Source organism: Lepidochelys kempii, chromosome 7 (assembly GCF_965140285.1).
Source record: "Lepidochelys kempii isolate rLepKem1 chromosome 7, rLepKem1.hap1, whole genome shotgun sequence".
Lineage (NCBI taxonomy): Eukaryota > Metazoa > Chordata > Testudines > Cheloniidae > Lepidochelys > Lepidochelys kempii.
Window position 1 is genome coordinate 43319873 of NC_136386.1, and position 19136 is coordinate 43339008.

At 48.5% G+C, this 19136-nt stretch overlaps 2 protein-coding genes across 6 annotated transcripts in view; one reads left to right on the forward strand and one right to left on the reverse strand.

The window, feature by feature from the left end:
• Window positions 1-40: 40 nt before the first annotated feature.
• SPCS1 (signal peptidase complex subunit 1) lies at window positions 41-5544 on the reverse strand. The gene is made up of 4 exons (XM_073352438.2): window positions 5163-5544; window positions 4227-4286; window positions 752-838; window positions 41-225 (listed from the first exon to the last, which is right to left on the reverse strand). Exons 1-4 carry the CDS (start codon window positions 5535-5537, stop codon window positions 103-105), a joined length of 645 nt encoding a protein of 214 aa, XP_073208539.1. The 5' UTR covers window positions 5538-5544; the 3' UTR covers window positions 41-102.
• Window positions 5545-5550: 6 nt separating this feature from the next.
• The window catches only part of GLT8D1 (glycosyltransferase 8 domain containing 1), a 36223-nt gene continuing 22637 nt past the window's right edge, over window positions 5551-19136 (forward strand). For 3 of the 5 annotated variants that reach the window (XM_073352433.2, XM_073352432.2, XM_073352437.1), the window contains exon 1: window positions 5766-6055. The gene's annotated coding sequence lies outside the window, so the exon portion shown is untranslated. The other 2 variants (XM_073352434.2, XM_073352436.2) reach the window with 2 other exon arrangements.

Here is a 19136-nt window from a genome sequence, read left to right on the forward strand (position 1 = left end):
CTCTAAAGTACTAAGAAAAGAAGGTGTCTCACACTGGGAATATCATAGAAACCTTTAATGAAGCAAAATTCTCCAATATTACATCATAAGGGTTCATTTTCTTCAACTTTTAGTATGCCTTTTCAGTTTTCTCTCTGCTGGCTTCTTATCTTCTGTTCCCGACTCTTGGACAGGTAGCCATTTCAGAGGATTGCGGCGGTACATAGGCCATGGAGGGAGTGTTAGCTTAAAAGGAAGGAAAAGTTTAATTATATAACTCACTAACGCCAACTGAGTCTAACATGTAATTAGTACTGTTACTACTACACAACCTTCATTATGTGGACTTGCAGTATCAGCTGAACAAGGTCTGATTTATTATCAAAATATCACTTAAGATGAAGGATTGAAGAGAACATGTATTGGTGAGCTAAGCCACTAAATCAGAAGTTTTCTATACTGGAGTCCCTGTTTGTTTACATCAGTCTCTTAGGACCAGAACTGGACTATAAGAAACAAGGTACATTGGCTAAGCTAAGTGGAGGTACAGGACTAGAAGAACAGAGGTCAGAATGAAAGTGCATTGGTGCATAATGTAAAGTTTCTATTGCATCTGTTTGTATTATGCTCGTCTAGTCAATACTAGACTACCTGTATTTAAGCATTCTGTTTCAGGTAAAAACAGCACTTGATGAACAGGCAACTTAGTTTTGGAAACTCATTAGTATTTTTAGTAATCATGTAGTAATTTAGTAATTAATTTTGGTCTTACCAGGCACGATAAAGCAAACCCAGCCATAACTATATAGACAGTCCAACCAAACTGTTCAGCAATGTAGCCACAGATAAAACCAATTACCTAGAAGAAGCAATACCAATTTTAATAAAATAAAAATCTAATGGGCATTCCCAGCACAAAAATGATTGAGTTAATTCTGAAAAATATCCCATAAACTAGGAAAATCAGTTACATAAGTTACAAAACCACTAAATGTTAACAAGTTGGGAAACTTACAATAATTCCAACATAATCCTTAATCTTAGTTTGACACACCCAATGAGTATCTGTATTTTGAGATCAGTGTTGGGATAGTTGGACTAAGTTATTAATATGAATAGTCTTTGTCAACTGAGTAACTTCACAAATATAACAGTAAAATTAGTTGTTGGTTCAGTATGGTAAAATCTGAAGTACAATTTTTATGTGGAGCTATTTTTCTAATGAATAGGCATAAGCGGAACAGGACATGAGTAAATATTTCTCTTAAATATAGAGGATAAGGAACGGCTTTTATAATGAATTAGTGTCTAATTATTATGGAGAAGGTGTACTTGGCTTCATGTGAGACTAGATAAATAAGATGTAGGAGAGGTACAACAGCACTATGTTCAATGAAAATTAATTACTGCCGGTTTGAGCCTGCAGTTTATACTGGACACTAAGCTGGTCTGTCTAATATGAACTGTTTTTGCTTTTGATATTGAAGTTCTGTAGCTTTTACTAGAAGGGAAGATATGGAGGGTGCGTATATGGCCTCTGGATAGAACAGACAGGTGAAGTTGTTTTTGGAACCTCAACATGAATTTCCTGACTCCATAACTGGAGTTTTCTGAGCTACTTATATATTTTCAATCTATATTTTGGCTATACCTTTACTTTAAGAATGATTTCTAAATAATATACTATGTACTTAATGGCCCCTTCTCTCAGAGGGCCTCAAAGTGCTTTAAAAACTTTAGGCATAGCCACAACTCATGTGGGAGTTCAGAATTATTCCCCTTTTACGGGGGGGGGGGGGGGGGGACTGAGGCAGGTCACACAGGAAGTCAGTGAATGTGGTAGTTGTATGACCCCCAGAAATTCTATGCTATAGTGTTTCTAACTACGGCTGTCAGTTAATCACAGTTAACTCGTGTGATTAACTGAAAAAAATTGTGATAAAAAAATAATCTGTTTTAATCGCACTGTTAAACAATACAAATTGAAATGTATTAAATATTTTTGGATGTTTTTCTACATTTTCAAATATATTGATTTCAATTACAACACCGAATACAAAGTGTACAATGCTCACTATTTTTATTACAAATATTTCCACTGTAAAATGATAAATATTTTTCAATTCACCTCATACAATCTCTTTATTGTGAAAGTGCAACTTACAAATGTAGATTTTTTTGTAATGTAACTGCACTCAAAAATAAAAATGTGAAACTTGAGCCTACAAGTCCACTCAGTCCTACTACTTGTTCAGCCAATCATTAAGACAAACAAGTTTGTTTACATTTACGAGAGATAATGCTGCCCACTTCTTATTTACTATGTCACCTAAAAGTGGTAGCCGGCCTTGCAAGGTATTTACATGCCAGACATGCTAAACATTCGTATGCCCCTTCATGCTTCGGGTACCATTCCAGAGGACATGCTTCCATGCTGATGATGCTCATTAAAAAATAATGCGTTAAATTTGTGACTGAAGTCCTTGGGGGGAGAACAGTATATCTCCTGCTCTGTTTTACCTGCATTCTGCCATATATTTCATGTTATAGCAGTCTCGGATGATGACCCAGCACATATTGTTCGTTTTAAGAACACTTTCACTGCAGATTTGAACAAAGGCAAAGAAGGTACCAATGTGAGATATCGAAAGATAGCTACAACACTCAACCCAAGGTTGAAGAATCTGAAGTGCCTTCCAAAACCTGAGCGGGACAAGGTGTGGAACATGCTTTCAGAAGTCTTAAAAGAGCAACAGTCCAATGTTGAAACTACAGAACCACAAAAAAAGAAATTCAGCCTTCTGTTGGTGGCATCTGACTCAGATGATTAAAGTGAACATGCGTTGGTCTGCACTGCTTTGGATCGTTCTTGAGCAGAACCCCTTATTAGCATGGACGCATGTCCTATAGAATGGTTGTTGAAGGATGAAGGGACATACGAATCTTTAACACATCTGGCCCTTAAATATCTTGCGACGCCAGCTACAACAGTACTCTGTGAAAACCTGTTTCACTTTCAGGTGAGATGGTAAACAAGAAGTGGGCAGCATTATCTCCCATAAATGTAAACAAACACGTTTTGAGTGCTTGACTGAACAAGTAGTAGGACTGAGTGGACTTGTAGACTAACATTTTACATTGCTTTATTTTTGAATGCAAGTTTTTTTGTACATAATTCTACATTTGTAAGTTTCATGATAAAGAGATTGTATTAAGTGTATGAGGTGAATTGAAAAATATTTTTATAGCACAAATATTTGTAATAGTGAATACTGTACACTTTATGTTGTGTGTTAATGAAATAAATTTTAAAATTTAGAAAACATCCAAAAATATGTAAATAGTATTCTATTATTGTTTAATAGTGTGATTAATCGCAATAATTTTTTTAATCGTGGTTCATTTTTTTAACCGCTTGACAGCCCTAGTTCTAACCAATGTAGTATATAGCTTGTAACTGCTGTCAGGCCTGCAGCACAACAGTTTCAGTGGTTACAACATTAACTAGCAGATGGGAGTCCTGCAGTGTATGAAACTCACAGCTGTTACATTTTTCGGGAAAAATTTGGAGTGTGAAAGAAGCCTTAATTCTGGCATCTTTTTACTTGAGTGCTTGACCTTGCAAGCTTAATGTTCTCTTAATGTCTTTTTTTCCCCCCATCATAGAATATAGTGAAGGTATCATACTGAAACACCTTCAGTATTTGAGTATTTAACTATTAAGACTTTTCAATGGCATTTATAAAGAAGGTTGCAAACACTCCAACTTCTATGAAAAGTGAGGCAGACAGGTTAAGTGACTTGACCCAAGGCCATGTAGAACAGAGTCAGAGCTACAATTAGAACTTGTGAGTTCCTGGCTTCTTGCCCGTGCTTAGTCCACTAAACTATGCTGTCACTTCAGAATTAAGGAATATGACATTGAATTAAACCGGAATCCAAAAATAACCGATCCTCTAATATCACTGCAATCTAACTAATTATATTTTGACGGTTTCAGAGTAGCAGCCGTGTTAGCCTGTATCCATAAAAATAAAAGTAGTACTTGTCTACTCCTTTTTAATTGTATTTTGATCATCATAGATTAAGTGTAACTTTTTTTTTCCCCCCAAGCCACTAGTTTAAAGTCTCAAAGACAGTCTGGCTGATTTGCTTCAAGCTTCAAAAATCCAAGAAGATTTCAGGCCTTAATAAGTTTATTTTTAAAGGATGTCCAACAACTTTAACCATGACTCTATTATACTTACCGCAGAAACAAGAATGATCCCTTGAAAAATCTGTTCTGCTAGTTTTTGACCCTTGTAGTCCTGGGGGCAAAAAAATGGTTATAATTATAATTACCCAACCACCTACACCAACAAGTAAACAATTCTTGCAGTGTCTGTCATGATCAAGGTAGCACAAAGACAGAGTTTGTACATATGACCTCCCTGACTCTGTAGTGAGTGCTGTGGAATATAACAAATGCTTAAGATAAGAACATTTTCTTATGTATTCTTTAAAGAAATCTTGGTTTTATGCTGTAAAAATCTTAATTCCCAGCCTAGTGTCTCTATACCTCCACTGATAACACCGCAAAGAAGCAGGAAACTGCATACTTTGGACTGTCATTAAGAGTTAAGGACATCTGCACAGAAGCCCAAAGTCACATCAGTTAGTAAGAAGAAGGTTGCCTTTAAATTACAGAAAAAAGTTTAATGTATTGTGCTTTTATGCACTTTTCTGTAAAGTCACACTGCATTTTTATAGCCCTTTGCAAAGAATCACCTCATGTTGATTCAATATTTCTCATTTTATAAAACTGGGAAGTGGGTTCGCTTGCTGACAGTCTCATGCACTCTATAGCTGAGCCAGTACTAGAATGCCCAGCTCTCTGCTTAGAGCAGGGGTGGCCAACCTGTGGCTCCCTGTATTGACACTGACTCTGGAGCTACGGGTGCCAACTTTCCAACGTGCCAGGGGGTGCTCACTGCTCAACCCCTGGCTCTGCCACAGGCCCTGCCCCCACTCCACCCCTGAGCCTGCTGTGCCCTTACGCTGGGTATGGAAACCGAGCTAGGCAGCACCAACCCCAGGAGAGGGAGGCTGATGCGTCCAGCGCAAGGCGGCCCCCGAAGCACTGGCCCGCTTGGTTCTATTACCCAGCCCGCGGTGCTCCCTGTGGGGTTGGGGACCCCCCTTACCATCTGGGTGGGGATGGAGCCGAATACGTCCAGCATGGTGCCAGCGACGGAAGTCACCCCGCCGGCTGCCTCCCCGGTCTCGCTGCTCTCCTCGGAATTGCCCGCCCCGCCCTGCGAAGCGCGGGCCTCGGAAACGCTCCCAGCCTGCGAAGGGGAGGCTTCAGACGCGTCCTGAGAGCCAGAGCCGCCCTCGGCCCGTGAGGTGGAGGCAGCTGCACCGGCCTTGGAAAAAAAGGTAGGTGAGGTCTCACGGGCGGCAGCCTCCCTGCCGGACCGGCTGGCCCGCGTCGACACTCCGGCGGTGGCGGAGCGGGTCCGAGGTCGGAAGGTAGACGCTGAGCTGGCCGGAAGCAGCGCGGCCTTGCTCCGCCCCATCTCCCGTGAGCCTCCGGCGGGGAGCTGTCCTTGCTAAGCGCCTGAAGAATTGCACCGGCCTCAGCGGAGCGACCCCAGTCCGCCGTAGGACACCAAAACCAGCCCCAGCCACAATCCGCCGCCCGGCTCCGCTGCGGCCTCGCGACGCTCGGTTGCGTCTCCATGGCAACAGTTGATAGCGCTCCAGGACCTGGGGTGCGGGGTCCTCCGCGCATAGGTATGCCTAACACACTGCCGGACTGAACGTGCGCAGGCTGGGCTGTTTCCCTTCGCTCCAAACTCGGGTTTGAGGGTAGCCCTGGGGTGTGCTAGGTCTAACGTGCCTTCCTAAATAATATTGGCGCGCCCAGTTGTTGTGCAGTCAGGCGGCGCGGTGGATACCCGAGGCCCGGCCAACCGCTGACAGCCGCCTGCTGCTGCGGCCCGCGCTGTGTTGTTGTGTTGAGCTGGCACTTGGCTCTGGGCTGCCTGGCGGCGCGGAGCGCGAGCGTGAGGAGCCCGGCTCCCTGGGCACACAGGTAAGGCGTCTTCTCAGCACCGCGGCTGTCTCGCCCGCCCGCTCTCCCCAGGGCAGGGGCACCGGTCCGGTACTCGTTTTGTGCCAGGGCAGAGCCCCGACAGCCCTGGGCTTGGCTGTTCATAGCCCCAGCACTTGTGGGCTTGCTGCATCAGGTGTGAATGGAAAATAATTGCTTGAGCCCAGGCACCTTTTCATTACAAATTGAGCCCTGCACCGATCGCGGCGAGGGGCGAGCAGAGCCGTTCTGCAGGCTGCGGAGAAAGCGCAGCCCTGGGCAAAGCAGTCCTGGCAGCGCCCCTGCCTTGGCACATGATCTGCCCCACAGTATGGTGCTGGCGACTGAAAACACTTGTCTTAAACTATAAATGTTACCCGTTTGAGGTCTGCAAGGCTGGGTGTAGCCTGCGTTCCAGCCGGGCTGTTTCTGCCCTCGTGGGGGTATTCCCATGTAGTTAACCTGTGAGACCTACCATGTTGATGCAAGAACGTTAAATTTGTTCACTGGGCAATGCTCCTTTAGGTCCTCTTAAACCAGTGGTTCTCAAACTTTTGTACTTTCACATAGCAAGCCTCTGTGTGCAACCCTCCCTCCCCCTTATAAATTAAAAACACTTATTTACATATTTAACACCACTATAAATGCTAGAGGCAAAGTGGGGTTTGGGGTGGAGGCTGACAGCTCGCAACTCCCCTTGCAAAAGAAAAGGAGGACTTGTGGCACCTTAGAGACTGACAAATTTATTTGAGCATAAGCTTTCGTAATAACCTCGAGAACCGCTGTGTTAAACCCTGCAGTTCTGCAACAGATGAATCATTAGGAAATAGGCTCCACTCTGTCTCTGCTCCATGTATGTGTCACATCTGAAATTATTTTGGTGGTGAGGGCAGGTTCTTGAAGTGCCAACACTTTTTTGTAGTTCTTTTTGTAAAAGATGTGAGCATTTGACAAGCTTTGTGATTTTTCCTTTTCCCTCCTAAAAACAAAAACAGGTGTCTTTGGTTTCAGAGAGTGTGAGATATATAGGGACTGTAAATCTGATGTTCAATACAACTAGTTCTGTACTGCTCACAAGGTAGTTTAGCACAAATGAGAGTCCATCAAAGGTTGTAGCTGTATCATTAAGTTTGAGGGTAAACTTGTTTAGTTGTGATAAACTCTTGCTATTTGCTTAATATGTAAAGAGGAAAAAAGATCACAATGCTAATTTTTTTTAGCATCTGTGTACCCCTTGATTATACACTTATGTCTTATCCTGAAAAACACCTAATGCATGTGCTTAACTGTATGCTTGTGAGCAGTTCCATTGACGTTAATGGGACTACTTATATGTAAAGAAAAGAATGTGCATCAGTATTTGTGATTCGGGGGGATATGTCTTCACTGAAAGTATTTTCAGGAAAAGTAAATATGCAATACTTTAATCGAAACCATTTATGGTTCTGTTAAAGGACATAGAAAAATATGTACGTATGTGTAATAATTATACACACACAATGACTCTCTTTCTGTCTGTAATTATTATAGGGCCCAATCCTTGTTTACATGAGAAGTCCACATGACCTCAATGAAATTATGTATTTGAGCAAGTGTTTACAAAATCAGGCCCACATATTGCATATTTGCTGTGTGGAGAGAGACTTTGAGCAATGAATACACGATTTTTCTGTTTTTGTGCAGGAAGACAATAAACTGGATTTTATTACTGCTGTGGAAACTGTTCAGAGTGGGTTTACTTTTCTAACTTTGCATACTAATAAATGAGGCATGTCTTTATGTTTTCGCCTAACACTGCTTTATTTTTAATCACTTAATACTTCAGTAAAGCATGTTTCATAGTAGGACTGTGAAGTGATTAAAAAAATTAATCGCGATTAACTGCACTGTTAAAGAATAATAGAATACCACTTATTTAAATATTTTGGCTGTTTTCTACATTTTCAAATATATTGATTTGAATTACAACACAGAATACAAAGTGTACAGTGCTCACTTTATATTTATTTTATTACAAATATTTGCACTATAAAAAACAAAAGAAATAGTATTTTTTCAGTTCACCTAATACAAGTGCTGTAGTACAATCTCTTTATCATGAAAGTTGTACTTACAAATGTAGAATTTTGTACAAAAAATAACTGCATTCAAAAATAAAACAATATAAAACTTTAGAGCCTACAAGTCCACTCAGTCCTATTTCTTGTTCAGCCAATCACTCAGACAAACAAGTTTATTTACATTTGCAGGGAGATAATGCTGCCTGCTTCTTCTTCACAATGTCACCTCAAAGTGAGAACAGGCGTTTGCATGGCATTGTTGCAGCCTGCGTCACAAGATATTTACATGCCAGATGCACTAAAGATTCATATGTCCCTTCATGCTTCATCCACCATTCCAGAGGACATGTGTAACTCACACACCTTCTGGGTGTGGTGTTCTGTCCCATCTAGTGGCACTGAGACCACTTAGAGAGCTATCAATGAGTCTGCTCTATAGCCTTAGCTAGAGCCAGTTGGCTTTTAGCTCATCGGTAGAGGCTCATGCACTAAGCTCCAGAGGTCCCCAGTTCAATCCCACTGACGACCGGGGTCTGTTGGCATTACCCATGCATTCATGATATGTTTAGCATATCAGGCATGTAAATACCTTGCAGTGCCAGCTACAAAAGTCCCATGCGAATGCCTGTTCTCACTTTCTGGTGACTTTGTAAATAAAAAGCGAGCAGCATTATCTCCCTTAAATGGAAACAAATTTGTTTGTCTTAGCAATTGGCTGAAGTAGGACTGAGTGGACTTGTAGGCTCTAAAGTTTTGCATTGTTTCATTTTTGAATGACAAAAAAAAATCTACATTTGTAAATTGCACTTACACGACAAAGATTGCACTACAGTACTTGTATTAGGTGAATTGAAAAATACTATTTCTTTTATCATTTTTACAGTGCTAATATTTATAATCAAAAATAATATACTTTGATTTCAATAACAACACAGAATACAATATATATGAAAATGTAGAAAAACGTCCAAAATATTTAATAAATTTCAGTTGGCATTCTGTTGCTTAACAGGGTGATTGTATGAGGTGAACTGAAAAATATTATTTCTTTTGTTTATAATTTTTACAGTACAAATATTTGTAATAAAAAATAATAATATAAGATGACCAGTGTACACTTTGTATTCGGTGTTGTAATTGAAATCAATATATTTGAAAATGTAGAAAAACATCCAAATATATATTTAATATATTTCAATTGGTATTCTGTTGTGTGACAGGGTCGTGCAGGATGGCTATAGGAGAGTAATTTTTTTTTTTGAAGCAAAAGATGTTTTTTTATTTGCATAACACACTTACAAAGTAAAACACAGCAACCAAGCACAATTGTTTTCTCATTAGCTTCAGGGGAGGGAAGTGTTCAAGCTTGCCTGGGCCCAGAGCGAGGGGCTTCCTCAACTCTCATGGTCTTCCACCCTTCTGAGTTACCTGGTGGCCCAGAGCGAGGGGACTTCATCGACTCTCATGGTTTTCCACTCCTTCGAGTTACCTGGCGCCACGCCTGAGTGTCACCAACAATTCCCTCCTCTGAAAACACCCAACAAGAGGGGCAGGCTGTGGGGTGGACAATCCGGGGGGGGCACGTGCACCCACATGTGAAAGGACCCCTCTAAGGTGGTCGTGTCCGCAGCAGCAATGGCTGAGGCTGGGGTCCTTTACTCTCTCCCCCAATCAAAGGGTCAGACAAAGGGAGCCGGATGGGGACACTGAGCAGAAAACCTCAGACAGCGCCCACCGCTCTTCAAAAGCATCAAGGGAGTCGGTGGACGCTGCCCAGAGGAACTCCGCCCGGATACGTGAAAGGACCGAGGATCGGAAAACGGCCCCACAGTCACAGGAGATTCCATCGGCCAACCTCCTCTCTCTGGTTTTATAGATGGCCGTTTTAGCCAGGGCCAGGAGGAGTTTAAGTAGGAGATCTCACGACTTTATGAGGCCACGGATGGGGAGTGCATAAATAAAAAGGTGAGGCGAAAAATGCAACCAAAAACATAATAGGAGATTTGTGAGGAGCTGGAACAGGGGCTATAGCCTGGCGCGCTCCAAATATACGTGCGCCAGGGTTTCTCTCACGCCACAAAAGGGACAAGTATCTGGGACGGGGGTGAACCGTGCCAAGTACATGCCAGTGCTCACAGCTCCATGAAGGAGCCACCAACTGATGTCCCCAACAGGCCTCGGAACCAAGGTGGAATATAGGCTGGCCCACCGGGGCTGCTCACCCTCCAAAGGTGGCAGAAGGTCTCGCCACTTTGTGTCGGGGCAGGACACTAGGGTGAGGGTGTGAAGGGTGTGGAGCACGAGCGTGTATAGCTGTTTCCTTGGCGTGGTTTGGAAGCGTACTGGCTGCAGTTCATGCAGCTGGCTTGCAGTGAAGGGGTGAGGGGGTCGATTGGGTCTGCGGGGCAGGGGTCCAATTAAAAGGTCTGGCGGGCCTGGGGTAGAGGGTGGGCGGGGCGTGTCCTCGAGCAGGACCCAGTCGAGATAAGCTCGAGCAGCGGGCAGCAAAGCGGCCTTCGCCTCCTGAAGAACGCACCGGGGGGTGTGAGGTCTGGAGAGCCCCCTGCGCCGGGCGAGCGTCAGGGGATCCAGCCAGTCTCCCCGGTCATAGTCCAGGAGGTCTCTGACTCTCATGACTTCTGCCAGGATCAAGCTCTGGCGCACCGAGCGGGACTCCGCCACCTGCACACGGAGCTGGGGGTTGTGTAGCAGGGGCTCCGTGAGGAGATCTACCCCCTCGGTGGCCGCCATGGACCTGGTCGTTAAAAACAGTTTCCAAGTCTGGAGGAAGTCCTAGTAGAAGCTAACAGCCGGCCAGCACTCTAGCAACAGCGGAGAAAGAAAAAAAACAACAAAAGGAAAAGAAAGGGGGTAGAGCATCTGGCCCAGTCAGGGGGAAGCTGAAAGCAGGGGTAAAAAGCAAGGAAAGCCTAGGCCAGAGGGCAGCAGCAGGAGAGCAGGCTAGGTAGGTCCCTTTTCCCTGGGTAAGGTAACAGGGAAGGTTTTTTTTGTTTTTTTTTTGAAACAGAAAAGAAGTTTATTTGTAACACTTACAAAGAATTACCAAAGGAAACAAAACAAACTATGCAACAAAACAACGCAAACAGAAGGTATAACACAGCAGCTTTCAGGAAGGAGAAGTGTTCAGGCTAGCCTGGGCCCAGAGCGGGGGGGCTTACTCGACACTCGTGGTCTTCCACCCCCTTGAGTTACCTAGTACCGTGCCCAGTGTCACCGATTATCCCTCTCCTGAGAATGCCCGGCAAGATGGGCACGGCTGCGGGGTGGGCGGTTTAGGGGTGGGGGGGTAGACACCCATGTATTGTAGGACCCCTCCTAGATGACAATAATGATGGTATCTACAGCAGCAACGGCTGGGGCTGGCGTCTCTCGCTCTTCCCCTCAATCAAAGGGTCAGACGGAGGGAACCGGACGGGGTCACCGAGCAGAGAACCCCGGACAGCACCCACCACTCCTCGAAGGCGTCAAGGGAGTCGGTGGACGCCGCCCAGAGGAACTCCACCCGGATACGTGAATGTACTGAGGATCGGAAAAAGGCCCTACAATCACAGGATGATTGTACTGATCAAGAGACAGGAGGGCGAACGACAGACCATCTCTCCGCCCGAGTTCCAAAAGGTCTTGGACTAGAAAGAGGTTGTCAAAAATGCTGCGACCCGGGACAGTATAGGTCTGGTCTGGGTGGATCATGTCCGCCATCACGGACCCTAGCCGCAGCGAGATTGCTTTCGCTACGATTTTGTAATCCGTGCTAAGGAGTGAGACGGGACGCCAGTTTCGTAAATCGCGGAGGTCCCCCTTCTTCGGCAACAAGGCGAGCACCGCTCGCCTGCACGACAGAGGGAGGACCCCGCTCTGCAAGGACTCAGCCCAGACAGTGACTAGGTCTGGGCCGAGAATGTCCCAGAACGCGCGGTAAAACTCCACGGTCAGCCCGTCCATGCCCGGAGATTTATTGGTGGGCATGAGACAGAGGGCTTCCGAGAACTCGGCCAGGGTGAGAGGCAGCTCTAGCCGGTCTCGGTCGCCCACGCTGACTGGGGATTTCCTCCCAGAGCACCCCGCAAGCGCCAGGATCGGTCGGATCCGGGGAGAAAAGGCTTGTGTAGAAGTCACGGGCCCTCCCACACATCTCCTCCGGATCCATGAGGGGGGTGCCGTCTTCCGCAAGAAGGCAGGTGACGTGTTTCTTGGCCCCCCTCGTTTTCTCCAGGGCATAGAAGAAGCGGGAGCCGCGGTCCATCTACCGAAGGAGGCGGATGCGGGACTGAACGAAGGCACCTCGGGCCCGGTGGTCCTCGAGGGCCCGGAGTTCCTCCCGCTTCTCCCGGCACGCTCCGCAGAGGGACGGGTCCTCGGGGTTGGCGGCCAGGCGCCTCTCCATCTCTAAGACCTCCCGTTCCAACTGTTCTATCGCCGCATTTCTCCGTCGGCTGGTGCCCCAAGTGTAGTCACGGCAGAAGAGCTTGGCGCGCACCTTCCCTAGATCCCACCATCGCCGCACCAAGGGAAAGGCTCGCCACTGCTCTCGCCAGGCCAGCCAAAACTCCCGGAAGGATGTCACGAAGCTCTCGTCCTCCAACAGGCTGTTGTTAAAGTGCCAGTAGGCTGGCCCCGGTCTCTCTGCACAGAGGGAGACCATTATGGTGGCTAAATGATGGTCGGAGAATGGGGCCGGCCGAATGGTGGAAGAGTGGGCCTGTGAAAGATGGAAACGGGATAAGTAAATACGGTCCAACCGAGAGTGGTGTGACCGATGGGCCTCCACCCGGACAAAGGTGAACGTGGAAGTGTCATCTGGGTGATGGTCACGCCAGACGTCCAATAGGGAGTGATGTTCGACTATTCCTTGGAGAATGTTCGCGGCGGCTGGGCTCGACTCAGCCCCTGAGCGGTCCCGTTCCTTGAGGGTGGTGTTAAAGTCCCCTCCCAGGACCAGGCACTCGTGCGAATCTAGGGTGCCGAGGAAGTCGGACACCCGCTGATAGAATTGTGGCCGCTTTGGGCTCATTTGCAGGGCATAAATGTTAACAAGGTTGACCACAAGCCCCTCCATACGGACTGAAGGTGCAGCAGGTGGCCCGGCACGGCCTCAGTGACCCCTAGCACCTCGGGCTGTAGGGTGGGGGAGAACAGGGTCGCCACTCCAGCTTGCCAAGTCGTGAAGTGGCTAAAGCATACCCCGTCCCCCCATTCCAGCCGCCACCTGGCCTCGACAGTCGGGTCCGTATGGGTCTCCTGCAGGAAAGCTACAGAGTACACCCCTTCCCGAAGGTAAGGGAGCACCTGGGACCTGCGGAGAGCCATCCTACAGGCCCTGGTGTTCAAGGTTGCAATAATGAGAGGCGTCATGCGGAGGGCTGGGGGGGGGTGGGGGGTTCTTATTGGTGGGGGTGTCCGTGGCCCCCGGCGGGTTGCGCAGCAACCCGTGACCCATCCCGTGGATGAGTAAATCTTTCCGGAAGCCGCGGGCCCGCTCGTAGGCTGCAGCAGCGCACTTTCCTTGCCCCCTGCCCTCCTTTATAAGGGCCCTTGTGGCCTGAAGAATTTGATCAAAGTCCCCCCATAGCTGAAGAGCTAGCTGTACCCTATTGCAGGCGCCACGGGTGTGTTCTAGGAACTTCCGTAGTGCATGCCGCAGCTCATGGGGGGGTGGGGTTATGATTTCCGGGGTGTTCCCTGGTGGGGCTCTTAATGCAGCCTCGTGGTCCGCTAAGGCGGGTAGGCAGGGTGCGGACCACCGGCGGGGCGTCTGACAGGCTGGGGTTATTAAATCCATTTCACACCTTGGGGTCGAAGGGGATGGCGGGGGGAAAATTGCAACTCCTAATGGGTCGCGACTAGAAAGTGCAAAGGCTGCTCCGTGGGGGGGATCTGCGGAAGGCGGGAAAGAAATAACCCCAGGGGCGGCAATAGCATTGCAGGAGGAGGTGAATTGGGCAGGGACAGGGGTGGGGGCAGGGGCAGAGGTAAGGCTCTGGGCTTCAGGAGGCGAGCAACTAAAAGAAGGTGCCTCCTGAGCAGAGTCGAGGATTAAGGAGTAAGGGAGGGGGCTCCCAGTGACGCTAGGCGCTGGCTCCGTGGTGGTCTTGGCGGCCATGGCATCAGTGGTGGACCACCTTCTGCGGGGCGCTCACCCAGGAAGGCAATTAGGGGGAGGGAGCATAGGGAAAGGGGGGCTGGGGTGAGGTTACCCAGGTCGAGGCCAGCCGGCAGTAGATCATCCTCTCCCTGGGTGACCGGGGTCAAATCTAGGGCCTCAAATTCCGCATACACGGAGGAGAGGCCAACTCCTGCTACCCCGGGGGCCTCTCCTCTAGGGCCCGCCTCAACGGTCGCCTCAGGGTTCGCGGGGGGTTCGGGTGGTATCCGGGCAGAAGGAGCTTCCTCAGGGGTCTCGGAGGGGAGGGTCTCTCGTGGAGGGGGGATTCTGCCCTCCAATGCCAGTCTGTCTTCCCCTCCCGACACCAGCAGATGGATCTCACTCGTGGCCGTAGCGGAAGGCTCAATATCAGTGCCTCCCTTCCTGGTCTTCCAGGGGGCTTCCGCATCAGATGGGTGCAGCGGAGCTCGAGCCTTCCGCTTGCCTCGCTTCCCCTGGACTAGAGTCCAGCCCTCCATAGCGTCGTCTGGGGGTTGGTTAGCAGGGGTCGTGTTGGGGGGGCGGAGGCGATGATTCAGGGGTTCGGGGGGGTAACGGTGAGGCAGCATGAGGGGCGGGGGGCTCTCCTTGGGGCAGGCCCTCTCCTATACCCGGTAATATCTTGGCCACACCCTCCTCCATAGGCTCTGCCGGATTGGTAATGGCAAGGGTGGGACTCCCTTGCTCTCCTGGGCATTGTAGGGGAGGTGTTTCTTGGGCCCGGATGGGAGCAGCGGCGGGTCAAGTAGGAGGAGAGTTGGTTTTAGGTGCCGGGCGGCCAGGGGCGTCGGCAATGACGGGGCCAATGTCCTGCCGGGTCTCAGGGGTCTCGGGTGCCCCTCCCCCCTGGGCCAAAGGGCAATCTCTGCAGACATGCCCCGCTGAGCGGCAGAGGTAGCACCGGGCCTCTCCGGTGGAGTAAAAGACCCTGATAGCGGGCTCCTTGGTAGGGGACTAGGAAGGACCCCTCGAGCACCTCTCTGTCACGCGCCGCCGCAGGCGGTAGAAGCTGCACTTGCCGGCGGAACGAAAGGACGTGACGGAGGGTGGGGTCCTTGCAGCCCAACGGGAGAGGGCTGATGACAGAGACAAGTTCCCCCAGGGTGGAGAGAGCGGGTAACAGGGCAGCATTGGGTAAAAAGGGAGGAAGGGAGGTGAGGACTTCTAGCGGCTCTAGGGAGACAAACACCCCCACCACCACCAGGCCCTTCTCCACCGCCTCCTGGGCGGCAGCCTCCGAAGCTAAGAAAAAAACGACCTTCCCATACATTTTGGAGGCCGCCACAATAGCCGTGGGTCCTACCACCTTCGCCAATGCCTGCACCTATGTCTCCACGTGGGGTGAGGCGGGCACCAGGAGGCAACGGACACCGTGCCTCCTGGGCAAGGTGGGCAAGGGGCCCCGGCCGCTGGTGATGGTAGCGGAGGCAGTGGGTGGGCGATATGACAAGGCGGCAGGCAGGGGGGATCCTGCCACCGCCCGGGCATACGTCCTGGGGGCCGGGGGAGGGATGTTCGCAGAGCTGGTGGAGGGACCAGCGGGGGGGGACGCCGCGGTCGATGACGAGGCCACAGCGGTGGGGGCAGCCCCTGCCATGGAGGGCCTAGTGGTTTTAGCGGGGCCCTTTCCTTTCTTCCTGCCCTGACCTTTTCAGCCAGCTGGGGGGGGGTTCCTAGAATCTGGGGGGGCGGTGGACGTAGCAGCGGCCGTAATTGCCCCGGTGCCTCCTGCTGCCGGTGCCCCAGCGGTGGCGGTGGCAGGTGTTTTGACAGTGGGGCTGGGGGGGGGCCTTGGGGGTTGGGCAGGGGGGCAGGTGGGGGAGGGACAACTAATATTGGTAGAGGGGCCTCGCCTCTCTCATTCCCCGCCATTGTGAGCAGGGAGAGACGGGGAGACACCGGAAGGAGGAGGGGGGAGGGGGAAGCAGATTAACTGCTCCTCCCTGCTGAGCTGCAGGCGGGGGGAGGGATACCAAATATGTTGGACTGGAAGGGGGGGAAAAACAGGAATCGGGGTCCAGTGATAGGGGCAAGCTGTGGGATAAACAGTCCGGGGGGTGGGGGGGGGGTGGACCCACGCACGTTTGTCCAAAGAGTCTCGTTTGGTCGGCTGTTATGTCCGGTCCGAAAGGCAAAGTTCAAAGCAAACAGCTGGATCCGAGGCAAATGGCAGGTTGCCAGCAGGGATGGACGGCGGGGGGCCCGTGACAGTTGTAATAATGTTGGGGGGGGCACCGATGGATTGGGGGGCAGCTCCATGCCACACCCCTTGTGCCGCCACAAACGCAATTAAACCACAGTCAGACTCCCCCCCACGAGAGTATAATTCAAAAAGTTACTCAGTCTTACGGCCCCCTCCACGATGATTTGTAGCTTCCCTGGGTGATTTCTTCTGTTTCCTATCTTCTTCTTCTCCAGCTCTGTTGGCTTTGTACCAAGGCTTCCGGCATGCCGAGAATGTTGCAGAGATAATAAGGAATTCCGAGCTGCCAGCAAAACGGCTGGGTCTGAGGGCTTCCACTCCCCCCTCCGGGTAGCGGGTTGGCAATCTTCCCCCCCTCCTCCGGGGGTTTCAGCTAAGGCAAATAGCTGCGCCCGGGAGCAGGTGTGTGTGGGGGGGTGATGGCGGCAAGTTGGCAGCTGACCAGCACTCAACGACAGCAGAGAAAAACGGCAGAAAAACAAACCAAAACAAAAAAGCGTCTGGCCCGGTCGGGGCGGGGGACTAAGGCAGGCTCAAAAAGTAAGAAAAATCCAGGCCAGGGGGCTTTAGGAAAGAATAGAAAGCAGATAGCTGAGGAGCAAGCGAGGGACGTCCGGTTTCCCAACAGGGAAGGTTTCAGAACAATTAGGAACCTTCTGGAGACAATTAAGACAGGCTGATTAGAACACCTGAAGCCAATCAAGAAGCTGCTAGAATCAATTAAGGCAGGCTAATCAGGGTACCTGGGTTTTTAAAAGAAGCTCACTTCAGTTTGTGGCATGCGTGTGAGGAGCTGGGAGTAAGAGGTGCTAGGAGCTGAGAGTGAGAATGCATACTGTTGGAGGACTGAGGAGTACAAGCATTATCAGACACTAGGAGGAAGGCTCTATGGTGAGGATAAAGAAGGTGTTGGGAGGAGGCCATGGGGAAGTAGCATAAGGGAGTTGCAGCTGTTGCACAGCTGTTCCAGGAGGCACTCTAGACAGCTGCAATCCACAGGGTCCTGGGCTGGAACCCAGAGTAGAGGGTGGGCCTGGGTTCCCCCCAAATCCTCCCAGCTCCTGATCAGACACAGGTGGAGTCGACCTGGACTGTGGGTTCAGAAAAACGGCCAAGCTGAGGGCTGCTGTGAAGCTCCAAGGCGAGCAAATCCGCCAATAAGCACAAGACCCACCAAGGTAGAGCAGGGACTTTGTCATAATTGTTTAATAGTGCAATTAAAATTGTGAATAATAGTTATTAATTTTTTAAAATTGTGATTAATGTTTTTGTGTTAATCACGTGAGTTAACTACAATTAATTGACAGCCCTATTTCATAGGTGGTTTTTTAAAAATATTTTTCCCTTAGCATTTCAAACAAGTTAAGAAACTTGAAATCTAACCAGTCTCCTTGACAAGTTGGTTTTCCTCTGTAGGCTGATTTATCATATGAGGTTCACAGTGATTGCTGGGGATCTGCTAATAGAGCATTGAAGTATGTTTCGGTTTTAGGAGAGGACTCCCAACAGAGAGTGGGGTTTTTTTTGTTGTTTTTTTTATAATTCGTTACATAGAAATCAAAGCTAGATTACATTCTTTTGCTGACAGCTTTGACGGTGTTGTATGCATAACATTATGCCAAGATATGTGTGGCTTGTTTGTGTGAGATGTTCAAGTCCCTAGCTGGAATAAAACAGCACTAGCACAGCTATTATGTGTAACATACAGCACAAGTGTTTTCTCTGTGTGATTTGTTATTTCCAGTTGCAGATTTTGCAGTGGCTTATCGCAAACTTTCTACAAAGTAGTGTAAATGTTTTCTACAAGTTATTTGGAAAGCTAAGTGGCATTCTACAGGATGTGCACTTTGTATTGTACATTTGTGGTCACCATCATAGTTAAGTGATGAAGTATGTTTGAGCCATATATTCTGACTTTCCTACCTTCCATACAAGGATTACAGTAGTGGTCTTTATAAGTGGAGCAGTATAGAAGTTGCATCCTGACTTTAGGTTTATTTGTTTTTTCTTCCATAAACTGATGGCCATGCCTTTTCTTATACTGTGTTTTTTTTTTTAATTGTCCTGTGTATGATCTTGCAGCTGCTGTTTTTCCATTGCATTAGGGGTGTGTAGATTCTGACAGGATTTGAAAAATGCATAATATGTTTTGCTAGGAACTTAAATGAGCAAAGAATGCACTATACTCATCTAAAGGTTTCCTAGCCTCTTCTGGAGGAAAAATGCAGAACCTGTATAAAAGTAGAAAAACCTGCTACTGAGACACTGTCTTGTTTGGATAGTTGGATAGGTTGGCTCAACCCATTCATGGTCTCCAGAAGCCATTAAGACTGTGCGTGACAGACAAAAGAGATCGTTGTTTCAGTGGTGTGCAAACTGAGTGTTGAAGTATTTCCATGCAGAGCTAGTTTGATAGCTCAAGGATTTGCATAATTCATCATGTCTTTTCTGGAAAAATGCACTTTCCAGTTCACAGAAAGTTTGGGTTAAGGCAAAATGGGGATTATCCTCACTAAAACATTGTCCTGTTCTTCATCTCTGTCTCCACCCCCATCTGAGTGGACACACTCTCAGTCTGTAAACATGTTCAAGTGGATGGGGCACGGAACTAGGAGTCAGGAGATCTGCATTGATGCTTAGCCTTGCTGTTGACTTGCA

Bases quoted from the DNA above. Each gene is read 5' to 3' on its own strand.
- SPCS1 (XM_073352438.2), bottom strand. From the start codon at position 5,537: ATGGGGCGGAGCAAGGCCGCGCTGCTTCCGGCCAGCTCAGCGTCTACC. The intron at 4,287-5,162 runs GTAAGGGGGGTC...TTTTGCCCCCAG, and splicing joins GCTCCATCCCCACCCAGATG to GACTACAAGGGTCAAAAACT. The intron at 226-751 runs GTAAGACCAAAA...CTTCCTTTTAAG, and splicing joins GGTTTGCTTTATCGTGCCTG to CTAACACTCCCTCCATGGCC.